The sequence below is a fragment of the Piliocolobus tephrosceles genome, chromosome 1 (genome assembly GCF_002776525.5).
Source record: "Piliocolobus tephrosceles isolate RC106 chromosome 1, ASM277652v3, whole genome shotgun sequence".
NCBI classification, from domain to species: Eukaryota; Metazoa; Chordata; class Mammalia; order Primates; family Cercopithecidae; genus Piliocolobus; species Piliocolobus tephrosceles.
The window spans coordinates 206,592,786-206,606,162 of record NC_045434.1 but is presented as its reverse complement, the minus strand read 5'-3'; the positions used below and the strand labels follow the sequence as shown (position 1 = coordinate 206,606,162).

At 43.8% G+C, this 13,377-nt stretch overlaps 1 protein-coding gene across 2 annotated transcripts in view; it reads left to right on the top strand.

The window, feature by feature from the left end:
* Positions 1-2,334: 2,334 nt before the first annotated feature.
* Positions 2,335-13,377, top strand: part of DDI2 (DNA damage inducible 1 homolog 2) — a 44,498-nt gene continuing 33,455 nt past the window's right edge. For both annotated transcript variants that reach the window (XM_023193489.2, XM_023193488.2), the window contains exons 1-2: positions 2,335-2,675; positions 11,539-11,668. In XM_023193489.2, coding sequence (XP_023049257.1) covers positions 2,538-2,675; positions 11,539-11,668 — 268 coding nt within the window. In that variant the 5' untranslated portion in view covers positions 2,335-2,537. The remainder of the gene's footprint in view (positions 2,676-11,538; positions 11,669-13,377) is intronic.

The window sequence follows — 13,377 nt, the reverse complement described above, 5'->3', positions numbered from 1 at the left end:
AGTTTGATTTGAATAAATCTGCATGAGTAGGAGCAGTGCCAGAAGCAGCAGCCCCACCCTGAGCCTATCCACCATTGCTCTGTCCCCTCCATTGGTGTCTGGCATGTATTTCTGGATGCTGGGTGAGAACCGCTGACTCCAGGTGGACACAGGCAAGACCTAGCCTTAGAAATCACACAAAGTGGCTGGGTGCGATGGCTCACATCTCTAATCCTAGCAGTTGGGAAGGCCAAGGTGGGATGATCACTTGAGGCTAGGATTTGAAGATTAGCCTGGTCAACATAGCAAGGCCTCATCTCTATTTTTTTTAATTAAAAATAATCTAAAATTATAATAAAAAGGAAATCAAGCCTGGGCAACATAGCAAGACCTCATCTCTACTAAAAAGAAATTAGCTGTGTGTGGTGGTGCACACCTGTAGTTCCAGCTGCTAGGGAGGTTGAGCTGGAGGGATCGCTTGAACCTCCAGCCCTGGAGGTTGAGGCTGCAGTGAGCCATGATCGTGCCACTGCACTCCAGCCTGGGTGACAGAGCAAGACTCTGCCTTGGAAAATAAAAGGAAATAACATGCCAGAGTTAGTCTGCGGAGCCATAATTCAAAGGGAGGGACATACACCCCACTTCTTAATGGGAGGGTTGTCACAATCACATTGTAGGAAGAGCACATAGGATGGGAGACACTGTCATGATCATCTTTGGAGAACAAAATCTGCCAGACCTGGGAACCTGAGCACCACTAGACCAAATATAACAATTAACCAATGAGTCCAGCCACATCTGATTCCTTGATACCCCCACTGGGCAATCATAGAACATTTCTTGGCTAAACTTGCTTCAATTTGCAATGGTTATTTCAAACATTCACTGTAGAAGGCACTGTGTATGTCTTTCCTAATACCCATTCCCAGCCTCCCTTTCCCCTATTTATGTCCTTTAGGCAAAGCTAAATACTTGCTTTCCTAGCCTCTACGCATCTATGTGACACAATTCTGTCCAGTGAGATGTAAGCAAAAATGTGCACAGCGACTTCTGGGCAACCTTTTTCCTTGAATAGGAAAATGATGCATGGCGTGGAGGCAGCCAGCCATATATTGCAACCCTCAGGAAAGGGTCAAAACAATTACAGAGGTATTGACCCTAATTTCAGTGAGCCACTCAACCAATGCTGTTGCTACCTCCAGGCCTTCTCTCCTGTGAGAAAATAAACCCTTGTTTGTTTAAGCCACTGATAGTCAAGCTTTCCGTTGCTCGTAGGGGATATAAGCATTCTCACTACCCTGTTCCTCTACTTTCTCTTTGTAAAAGCCTTCAGCTGCTAATTCTCCCTTTCCTGCACCAACAGCCTACTTACTACCTACTTACCTGCACCCACAGCCATCTTATTTGCTCCTTCTCTCCTGTTAAAATGGAAAAGGGCTCCCTACATGGACGGGGGAGTGGGAGTAAATGGAAAGATGCTAATCTGGCATCCATTACAAATTCATCTTTCAATTTTGGTTTTCTTACTCATCCGCACGTTAGTTCTGGGTCTCTATCACTCATCAGCTATGTGCCTTAAACAGGCCATTAAAGTAGCAAATATTTATTGAGTAGATTCTAAGCTGTGCCCAAAAAGGTACTGCGCTAGGTGGTAGGAGTTGCTAGGGCTAGGAAACAGACAGTCCAAGTAGAGAGAAAACTATTTACAAGACAGGGGAATGGAGCCTTGTAGGAACTGAGCTATGTGGCTGGAAGGGCAGAGAATGTGGGAAGAGCTCGGGAGATCAGGCTGGGGAGGTAGGCGTGGGCCACAGCCAACTGGCTTCTAGAGACTAGGGAGGGTAATGATTTTGGTTTTAATCCTAAATCACTGAGACAGGAAGTGAATTACTCTCTCGGAGCTTCAATTTCTACCACGAAAAATACGCTTTTATTACTAACTCCTGTACTAGATTGAGAGTTACGGAGAAGGATTTATCTTTTTATTCATTTCTGCATCGCCGGCGCCCGACACATGGTAGGCACTTAATGCCTGTTCGGTGAACAAATAAGACTGGGGACTCCTCCACAGACCTCAGTCATTAAGTCAACCAGTCAGCAGAGATTTCCTTCTCCGCGTTCCTTTCCTTCCCTCCCCTTTTCTCGCCCTTCCTCCCTCTCCCCTCCCACGTCCCCTTCCCACTCCTCCCGCTCCTATCTTCTCCAGGCTGCCTCATCCCCTTCCAGTCCCCGCCCCCCGCTGCGTCGCGAAGGCGGGGAAGGCGAGGCGGGCTTTACGGCAGCCGAGTTGCGGCGGGGCGGGGCGCCGGGCGGGCGGCGCGCTTGGCGGCAGCCGTGGGAGGCAGGCGGGCAGGCAGACGGACTCGCAGGCGGGTGGCGGCGGCCGTGCTTGCTAGTGAGGGCGGGCGGGAGTGACTCACTGAGCGTGTGTGAGGGAGGGAGCGAGCGAGCGAGCGAGCAGCCCGCGCCGTCCTTCCGCAGCACCAGCCAGGCCACGCCGCCGCCTCTTCCCCTGCGCCCCGCGCCCAGGCTGGGCCGAGCCGGGTCGGGCCCGGGCCATGCTGCTCACCGTGTACTGTGTGCGGAGGGACCTCTCCGAGGTGACCTTTTCCCTCCAGGTCGACGCCGACTTCGAGCTGCACAACTTCCGCGCGCTGTGCGAGCTCGAGTCTGGCATCCCCGCAGCCGAGAGCCAGGTACGCCGGGCAGCGAGCGGGGCCTGCCCCGGAGCTAAGCCCTCCCCGCCTCGGGGCCGCACTCCCTTTGCTACTGGTGAAGAATTGGGGGCTGGGGTGAGCAGGGATAGCCATTCTCAGGTCACCCCCGCATCCAGGAAGGAGCTGGGGAGCTGGCTTCGGTAGCTGCCCTCACCCACCCCGAGCATGGGGTGGGGTACGAGGAGAGGGAGCGGAGAACCTGACCGCAGACGTACTCACTGCAGCGTGAGGGGCGCGTGGACTGTAGAGCAGCGCTAACCCTCCTCACCTTTGGCTCTTTGGCCCTTTTTCTGATCCTGAGTGTAGGATATCGTTGTGGACCTCAGAAGCAGCCCTGGCTTTGCTAGGATTCATAGGTCCTGCAAACCAGAAATACCAGTTTGGATCACTGTGGTAGATAGATGTTCCTCTGCTTCTGTCTCTCTCTCTCTTTTTTTTTTGGAGAGGGTTTCTGCTTAAATATACGCAGTTTAAATGCACAGATTTACACTTCGGGTGAAAGAAAAAGTTTAAGATTTGCACTACCTCGTTTTGGGGTCTTTGGAAGTGCTCTTTACCCACCACATGCGTTTCTGGTTAAATTCTTTTGAAAAACAGTACCTGTTGGTTCAACTCAAGCTGTTTGTTTCTTTCGGTTCTACCCTGGTAGTAAGCCAGCGGGCCCTTTTTCTTTCAGGCCACAGTTCAGAGTTTGGGTCAGTTCAAAGCTCAATGCTTTAAAAGGATATTTGCTTGGAAACGGCCTAATATCTGCTGTTTGGTGATTTCATTTCCCTACTCAGCTTGCTGGAAAGAAGTTCAACCTCTCATATTTTAACTAAGAAAAATAATTCTCAAAATGCTTTGGGGCTGCCCCTAGTCTTTATCAAACAGAATCGGTGACAATAACCCTGTAAACTTTACACTAAAACACTTAGATCATGACTTAATAAATTTAGCCTGGAGGACGTAGTCTAAACATTAAGAAAATTACAGAAGTCTCCCAAGGCTCCATCATGTAAATCATGATTTTCTACTGCAGTTATGAAATAGTTTACAAAACGATTGCCCAACTACAGCTTGTTCTGCTGTCTTATGGTAAACACATGTGTCAATATTTTGTTCAGAAGTATGATTCCTTTACACAATGTGAACTTTAGAACCTTGGCATAAAGCTGTTCAGAAAGAATTTCAAAAGTTAACCCACAAAAGCTCAGGAACCAGTTCCTGTCAGTGAATGCCTCATGTGGAGAACTGGGAAAGGACTGCTTAAATAGAGAAAATCAACTCTTCAGGTTTTTTTTTTCCCTTCTTTTTCATTTTTGTTGAGACAGAGTCTCGCTCTGTCGTCCATGCTGGAGTGCAGTGGTGCGGTCTTAGCTCTCTGCAACCTCTGCCTCCCGAGTTCAAGCGATTCTCCTGCCTCAGCCTCCTGAGTAGCTGGGATTGCAGGTGCGCGCCACCACGCCCAGCTAATTTTTGTATTTTTTTTTTTTTTAGTAGAGACGGGGTTTCACCATGTTGGCCAAGCTGATCTCCAACTCCTGACCTCAAGTGATCTGCCCGCCTCGGCCTCTCAAAATTCTGGAATTATAGGCGTGAGCCATGGCGTCCGGACAACTCTTCAATTTTTGATAGTGGCTTTTTCAGTTGTTTTTTTCCTCGAGCTGTTATATTACCCTCGTTGTAATCACTGGCTGGTAGGGAAAATAAAAAATTAAAATGTAAATTGGTTTTGTTGTTAGGGCTTGAGAAAAGACAGAGGTTGAGGTTGTTTCCATTCCTGCACTTTTTGTGATGGCTGAACCAAGAAATTTAAATCAATTAAAGGGATATCTGACACCCCCTTTAATTGACTTAAATTTCTTGTTACAGCCATCACAAAAGATGATTTATTGTGTGGTCAGCCAGGCATTGCCCTCTGCCAGTCGGGAAAGTTAGGAATACCTTAGTAATTGAACGTAGGCTAACTCCAAATTATTTCTTGTTCATTACGTCAGTGTTTCGGCATTTACTTCCTTCCCAAGCCAAATTAGCATATAGAAACTTGGGCTCCAACTGGTGTTAAGCCTGTGTTAGATAGCCATAAACAGCTCCTGTTTTTCCAGTCTGTTCTGTTGGCTCCATTGTAACCTGACAACACAGTATCTATTTTAAGGTGTCTGGTGGTCGGTTGTCTTTCACTTGCTTGCCCATCAGGAACAGGATCCACCCTAGACACTTGAGTCATTTCCTTTCATCAAATCGTAAAAGTAAACATCATTATAGTTTTTACCCACAAATATACCATGTTTACTGACTTGAGTGCCCCCCCATGACCTCCCAGGGTTCTCTCATATTACTCATCTTCCCTTCCTTTCCTTGACTGTTTAACTCCTCCTCTTGTTTACTTTATCCATTCCCATTCCTTCACCTCTCATTTCTGACTCCATTTCTTCAAGGAAATACATATATTTTTATGTTCCTGGCTATTTTTTCCTGCCACTATGTGTCCAGACCACTGGTGTCCAAACTTTCATTCATGTATCCCTATCAGTAAAATGTTTCAGATTATGCTCCTGTTATGTATATATTATATACATGAACTGATACATTTTATGCATTATATATGACCATGTATAATATACACATAACGTGCATTATATGCATATATAATATATACAAAAAGTAACATTGTACACACACAAAATGGCATTTAAGGAAGGACGAACTAAAATAAATGGAGGCGGGCGCGGTGGCTCAAGCCTGTAATCCCAGCACTTTGGGAGGCCGAGACGGGCGGACCACGAGGTCAGGAGATCGAGACCATCCTGGTTAACATGGTGAAACCCCGTCTCTACTAAAAAATACAAAAAACTAGCCGGGCGAGGTGGCGGGCGCCTATAGTCCCAGCTACTCGGGAGGCTGAGGCAGGAGAATGGCGTAAACCCGGGAGGCGGAGCTTACAGTGAGCTGAGATCCGGCCACTGCACTCCAGCCCAGGCGACAGAGCGAGACTCCGTCTCAAAAAAATAAAAATAAATAAATAAATAAATAAATAAATAAATGGAAATGAAAATTCTAATATTTTCAGTTTCTTCCTCCACCCTTAAAGAATTGTCTTACATGGCTGCCCTGCATTGGTGATCACTGGTTTAGAATTCAGTCTTTCACCTGAATGTCAGTTGTGCATAAGCATACAGTTGGAAAAGGTGCTAATTTTTAACAGCTCTAGTCTGATTATAGTAGTTATAATTCAGTGGTAACAAATTTAGAACAGAAGCCATCTCTACTTGTACTTGTGATTAAAGCTGGGCATGTTCCGTCTCTTAATAGAAGTGTGGGCTTAGAAGCCAGTCATGGCTCTGTTTGATGCTTTGATGCAGACTTGCCTGGGTGAACTTCAAACAGTTGTCAGAACTTAGCTTCACTTTAAATTAATGTCCTCATATTTTTGAAGCATCCTGATAATTTACCTCTGTAGGTGGCACATGGAAAAAGTAGGCACAATGTATAAGAACCCTCAAATGAAAGGCAAATAATAGCAGTAATTGTATGATCTTGGAAATGCACACAGCATGATTTGTGGTTTGTAAACCACTGTTTTATCTTCTGTGTGTTTGTTTTTTTTGTTTGGAGACAGTCTTGCTCCGTCACCTAGGCAGTAGTGCGATCACAGGTCACTGTAGCCTTAACCTCCTGGGCTCAAGTGATCCTGCCACCTCAGCCTCCCAAGTAGCTGGGACTACAGGTGTGCTCCACCACATCTGACTAATTTTTAAATTTTCTTTAGAGATGGGGTTTCACTATGTTGGCCAGGCTGGTCTCAAACTCCTGACCTCAGATGATCCACCTGCCTTGGCCCCCCAAAGTGCTGGGATTACAGGCGTGAGCCCCCGCACCTGGCCCCAAACTGATCATTTTAAAGGCTACATAATATACCATCATATAGATGTATTGTAATTTATTTAATCCCCCTTTTGTTAAGCATAATATTGGGGAAAATTGGAAGCAGTTATAAGTAACATGGCATGAACATCCGTATACTTAAGGCTGTAGCCTCCATTTTTGTTATTTTCTCAGGATAAATTCTTAGATATGCAGTTGCCAGATCAAAGGCATAAAGTCTTTGAAAGGTTTTTAGTAGCTGTTGCCGAATTGCCTTCCAGAGAGGGTTATACAAGTCAAATTGGCTATTACATGGGGTAGAATATGTAGATCACTTGGTAGATAGTGGGCATTTGATTGATGGCAATACTATTATGAAGCCATTCAGATGTAATTCCAAGTGTTTTGTAGCCGGTTTGTGGTCCTTATTTTCTTTATTCTTTGTTTTTTAGAGATGGGATCTCGCTCTCACTTGGGCTGGAATGCAGTGTTGCAATCACAACTCACTGTATCCTCAGCATGTTGGGATCAAGGGATCCTCCCAAGTAGCTGAGACTTTTTTTTTTTTTTTTTTTTTTTGAGACGAGGTCTTGCCAGTGCTGGCCTTGAACTCCTAACCTCAAGCAGTCCTCCCGCCTCGGCCTCCCAAAGTGTTGGGATTACAGGTGTGAGCCACTGCACCTGGCCTACCAGTTTATGTTCTTTAATGCTAGAAATTTATTGTTAAGCTTTTTGTTAATAGAAGGCTCTCATTCAGAGACCAGAAAACACCTGACCTCATGCTTAAAAGTTCTGGAGTTTTATTAATTAGTCTGTTGTTAAATGTTGATTAAGCTTATAATTCAGTCTCTGGGGTGCCTCCTCTGGAGTAAGTACCAGCAGTTGCGCCAGTTTTGCTGATTAAGACTCATAGCTGTATACATTTCTTGTTGTATGTTCTTATAACTGGCAAAACTTGAATTTTGGGCTTTGTAGCTGTTGAGTTGGGTAACATGCGTGGTGGAAGGATCGAGAATGCTGCTGTGGAACGCCTTTTGTTTTGATTGGTAGAGATTTGAAGCCATGTCTAATAGATACTCATGTTCGTTGGAAGATCACATGGATTTATTTTGGGACTTTTGCTGCAAAATAATTGTCTGTCTTGGACTCTTAAGCCTGTTTAAACAAAATGAAATCAGTTCTTTGTGGCAATTACAATTTTAGCTGAGCTTTAGTTGATCTCATTTATGTCCTTAGACTAAAATGGAGCACAGCTGCTGCTTCGTCAATGTGAGGAACGTGTGCTCCTCTCCCAGGTTCTTCAGTCTAGTGTTTCCAGGAAATTGGCGCTGAAGCAACATTTCATATTTCGTAGACATGCTCAATGTGGTGATTATCTAGATTTTACATTTTTATTTGTTAGATCATGCTGCCTTCCTTTAAAAAATGATATTGTCTGCTGAGGAAATACTGTGGCAACTAAGCAGTGACGGAATGAAGTATGGCGTCTGTGAAGTGGGAGTCAGAGCGGGCAGTTGGCGGTGTTTCCTCATGTTCAGGGCATGGGGACGCGTTGAGCAGTGGACAGTATTTTAATCCTCCTGGTGGATAGAGTCTCTGTGGCAATGGATGGCTTAGTAGTGCTTGTTAAAGTCACCCACATAATTCACCAGGCCACTTCAGGGTTATGTTTGGGAAAGCTGTATATAATACTTGAGTATGGGCTTTGAAATCCGACAGTTGTTCCAATTGCAGTTTTCTTCTTCTTTTTTTTATTTTTTAAGAGACAAGATCTTATTCTGTTTCGCAGGCTGGAGTGCCGTGGTACAATTATAGCTCACTGCAACCGTGAACTCCTGGGCTCAGGTGATCCTCCTGCTTCGGTCTCCCAAATAGTTGAGACTACAGGCATATGCTACCATGCCGGCTAATTATTATTATTATTATTTTAGAGGTGGAGTCTTGCTGTGTTGCCCAGTCTGGCTTTGCATTCCTGGCCTCAAACGATCTTCCTACCTCATCCTCCCAAAGTGTTGGTATTATAGGCGTGAGCCACGGCACCCAGCCTGCATAGGATCATTTTGATTCTCCTGAGTTTGATTCCTCCTTGTAAATAAATAAATTTTCACTTATAAATACAGTTAATGACTGGGCACATTGGCTCACTCCTGTAATCCCAGCACTCTGGGGGACAGAGATGGGCGGATCACAAAGTCAGGAGATTGAAACCATCCTGGATAACACGGTGAAACCCCGTCTCTACTAAAAATACAAAAAAAAAAAAAAAAAATTAGCAGGGCATGGTGGCAGGAGCTTGTAGTCCCAGCTACTCAGGAGGCCGAGGCAGGAGAATGGCGTGAACCCGAGAGGCGGAGCTTGCAGTGAGCCGAGATCCCGCCACTGCACTCCAGCTGGGGCGACAGAGCGAGACTCCGTCTCAATAAATAAATAAATTAATACAGTTAGAATGTGCCTCTGCTCCCAGGAGACTGTTCATGTATCTCTAGATATACTGATAGTCACATTTCTGAAACTGGAAAATTAAAGAGTAAGTTGTTGACAGTGGCTTCACAGTGTTGATGCTATGCTGTAAGAGCCTGTCTACCTGCCATTTCTCTTGGCATACCTCTTGTTTCTTGTTGCACACCTCAACCTGTGATGCTTGTCACTTCTGGTTTATGTGTTTTTCCAAGCAGTCTCACAAGTTATAATATGACTCTCAGTTGTTTTGCAGAAAATCTGTGTTGATGCTGATGTATTTTTACTGTGAAATATGTGCTTAAATAAGGGTGTGTGAATGGGATGATGGGAGTGACAGTTGCAGTCTGCTGAAATGTGGTTCTTTTTGTTTGTTTGTTTTTGTTTTTTAAGAGACAGGGTCTTACTCTGTCCCCAGGCTGGAGTGCAGTGATACAACCGCAGCTCACGACAGCCTGGACCTCCTGGGCTTAAGCAATCCTCCTGCCTCAGACTCCTAAGTAGCTGGGACTACAGTCACATGCTACTATGGCTGGCCATTTAAAAATTTTTTTTAGATATGGATTCTCACTATGTTGCCCAGGCTGATTTCAAACTCCAGGGCTTAACCCAGCTTGTGGGAGTTATATCTTACCGCTCAAGGTCATTGCCAAGGTATGATTTTTTCACACACACACAAAAATCTGCAACCTCTCGCCTAAATGGGTTAAGCGATGCTCCCGCCTCAGCCTCCCCAAGTGCTAGGATTACAGGTGTGAGCCATCATAACAGATCTGACATGTTTTTTAACTCAGCGGATTGAGCATTAAGAACTTAATAGTATTTTTTTCAAGTCATGCATAAAACTTGTATAATTGGGCCTACAAATTTGCTCATATTCAGGATGCGATTTTGGTAGGAACTCATTTTCCTGTTCTGTTCCTCATGTCTATAAATTCTGAGAGCAGATATGACAGAATCACTTTTTTTCCAGTTTAAATGCTGTGTTTTCAGTTCTTATTTCAGGTAACCTTACTATGAAAGCTGTAAGGAAACATAGAATGATAGTGTTAGCAGAGAGAACTGGAAAGGACAGCTGTAATGATGATCTAGCCCACCTGCTTGCTTGACACATGGGAAGGGTGAGGCCTGTGTCATGCCCCTTGCATGGAGTTACTGGCAGAGCCAGGGTAGAACTCAAGTTCCTCAGTTTGCATGTGGCCTGGTGAAAAGTGAATCATTAGGAGGAAAACCTTCAAAGCCTGAGTTTATTCTGAATGCCTTTCTTGAGTATGTAATAATGCAGGGCAGATTTTATGTTTTTTCGTGATAAAATTATAGGGTACCTTTGTTCTTTCTATCTATAGCACGTTATTTCATCTGTTTGTGCTCTCAGGTTTTCTTCAGTATGATTACACATCATAAAATATTTTTATTAGTAGTACATTCCTAATTCTTTTTTTCCAGTTGTATTTAGTTGTTATTTTCTTAGTTTCACTTTATTTTCCAGTCTTGCCCCCCGCCCTGCCACCAAGACGGAGTCTTGCTTGCTCAGACTAGAGTGCAGTGGTGCAATCTCAGCCCTGCAACCTTTGCCTCCTGGGTTTAAGCAATTCTCTTGCCTCAGCCTCTGGAGTAGCTGGGATTACAGGTACATGCCACCACACCCGGCTAGTTTTTGTATTTTTAGTAGAGACAGAGTTTCACCATGTTGGCCAGGCTGGTCTTGAATCCCTGACCTCGTGATCCACCTGCCTTGGCCTCCCAAAGTGCTGGGATTACAGACGTGAGCCACCGTGCCCAGCCCAGAGTGATAAAACTCTGGGAATGGTAGAAGAGAAGGAAGAATGCAGTGCAGGAAGGATGATGTTTGGGAACCTTTTGCCAATGTACAAGATTATTTCAAAGTGCACACTTTATTTAGTAGTACTGTAGTTAGTTAGCATACCCAGAATAAATCATTCCCTTTTCCTCCCTGCTAAAAATTAAATCTAAAATTATATCCATTTTCATAAATTCATTCTTTAGTTCATCAAATATTTGAGCATCAGTTATGTAACAGGCCCTGTTCTAAGCATTTATGATCTGGTGAATGAAACAAAGTCCTTGTCCTCAAGTAGTTTACATTTAATGGGGCAGAAGGAGAATAAATAAGTAAGTATATATTGTGTTAGTCGAGAGTATATTTTAAATAACATATTAGGGAAGAACTCTAAAGAGTAATGTTTGATCAGAGATGTAAAAGGAAAAAAAAGAGTTGAAAAGAACATTCCTCAGGTAGAGAAAACAAGAGAAACAGCCCTGAAGGGGAAGTTGATCCCTGTTATTTGAGGAACAGCAGTCATAGTGAAAGGTGAAGTCAGAAGGAGAGCCAGGGGCCAAATTGTTTAGTCCTGGTCGGTGACGGGAAGGACTGTGGGTTTTGTTCTGGATGTGGTGGGAATCCACTGGAGGGTTTGAACAGAGTGTGACATCTGATTCAGAGGAAAACTGGTCCTTCTGCTTTGTGCTCTGTTACTTCTCAGTGCATTATACTGTTGTGTATCTTTTCTTGTTGTAGATCGTCTATGCTGAAAGACCTCTCACAGACAACCACAGATCCTTGGCTTCTTATGGCTTGAAAGATGGGGATGTTGTGATTTTACGACAGAAGGAGAATGCAGACCCTCGACCTCCAGTGCAGTTCCCAAGTAAGACATCTGGTGGTTGAGCATCCCCCAGCACAACCATCAGCAGGTAGCAGAGCGTAGCGCCTCAGAGTTTTGGATTTGCTTTGGATTCAGACTGCAGAATACAAATCCTGACTCTGCCTTTTCCCTGCTGTGTAACCTTGAACAAGTATTTTAATGTCTCTAAATTGGTTTCCTCTTCTATAAGATAGGTGCCATAATTAACCCCAACTCCTAAAGCTGACGTGAGGCTAATGCATGTAAAATCTTCAGCACATAGCAAGCCCTCAATAAATACTAGCTTCTGTTATCAGTGATAATTATACAATAATCTTTATCCTTGGGAAGGACTTGAAAGAAGGCGTAAGCCTATGATTTTGCTACTTTGTGTCTGTCCTTCAGTGGCCAAGCCTTTCTGGAGCATTTTATAGCCAGCCAGGCACTTGGAGCTGCATTTCACGTGATCTCGTAACTTGATTGTGTGAGGATTTACATAATAATTTGCATAATAATTTATAATTATGAAGCCAGATTTTAAATGATGTCTTTAAAGTTACATAACTATTAAGTGAGGGCACAGGAGTTAAAATTTGATGCTTTTTCCATTATGCTGAACTTGATAAACATTAAGCAGCTTGACCACCAAGTTGTGGTTCTTTCCTACCAACTGTGTTAATCACATACAAAGAAACGTTTATCTATCTTTGATGCTCTTTTTATAATAGATGTTTATGGTCTGAAATCTGTGCATTGGGATTTAGTAGGTTCTATGTCACTAAAATAATATGCAGAATTGTATGGATGTGAACGTGTGTGTGTACTGGAGAGAGGGTCATACCTTTGTTCAGATACTTGAAGTGGCTCATGGATCCACAAAGTGTTTTATAAGGTCTTAATGTGAAACAGCTTGGTGAAATGTGTGGTTTTTTTACATTCCCTGCCATATTCAGATAGATTTTCTTAAATAGTGTTTAGCCTGTAGGTCACCAGTTTTAAAGTTTATGGTGACAGATGCTGGCAGAGTCTGGGTGATGACAGACTGACTGCAGCTTTAACCACAGTGTTTCCATTCAGCCTGAAACTGGAGCTTACTGAGACCATCAGGGACTGACTCCACCAGACCTGGAAGACATTAGTGCCTTGGGCCACAGTTAAACTTTAGAAAGAAGTTAAAACTTCTTTCTAAAGAAGTTAAACGTATTTAAACAACTGTGACAATCAGTAAAAACCACATCTTCCTTTGGTTAATTTGATGAGATTGTTAATTCCGGAATTTACTTCTCCCCCCCACCCCGTATTGTTGCATGTGGACAAGAGAGCCAATGGGTTGGGGCGGGAGTGATCTGGTCTATTAAGTAAACATGTTTTTGAGAATTACTCTGAAGTAAATAGACTCTCAAGATAATGTATAACAGGGGTGGAGATAAAATGTCTTGACCTGCAAAAAGAGGACCCACCCATATATGTTTTTTCCTGGCTGGTATAGATTAGCTACCTCACAGAGATCATCCTGTTAACTTCACCTTTTCCTTGGTTGGGAGTTGAAGAAAGTGGCTAGTTGATCCCCTGCTAAAGGGTAGAAATGTTACGTCATGAGTTTAAGCATTCTCTTTTTCTATCTGAGGTCCAAAAAGGCTTCAGGATAGTCCCAGACTTGAGACAAGTTAGTTTGTTTTTTTGTTTTTTTAGTTTATATAAAATCCTTAATAGTGCAAGGATTGTGCTATATA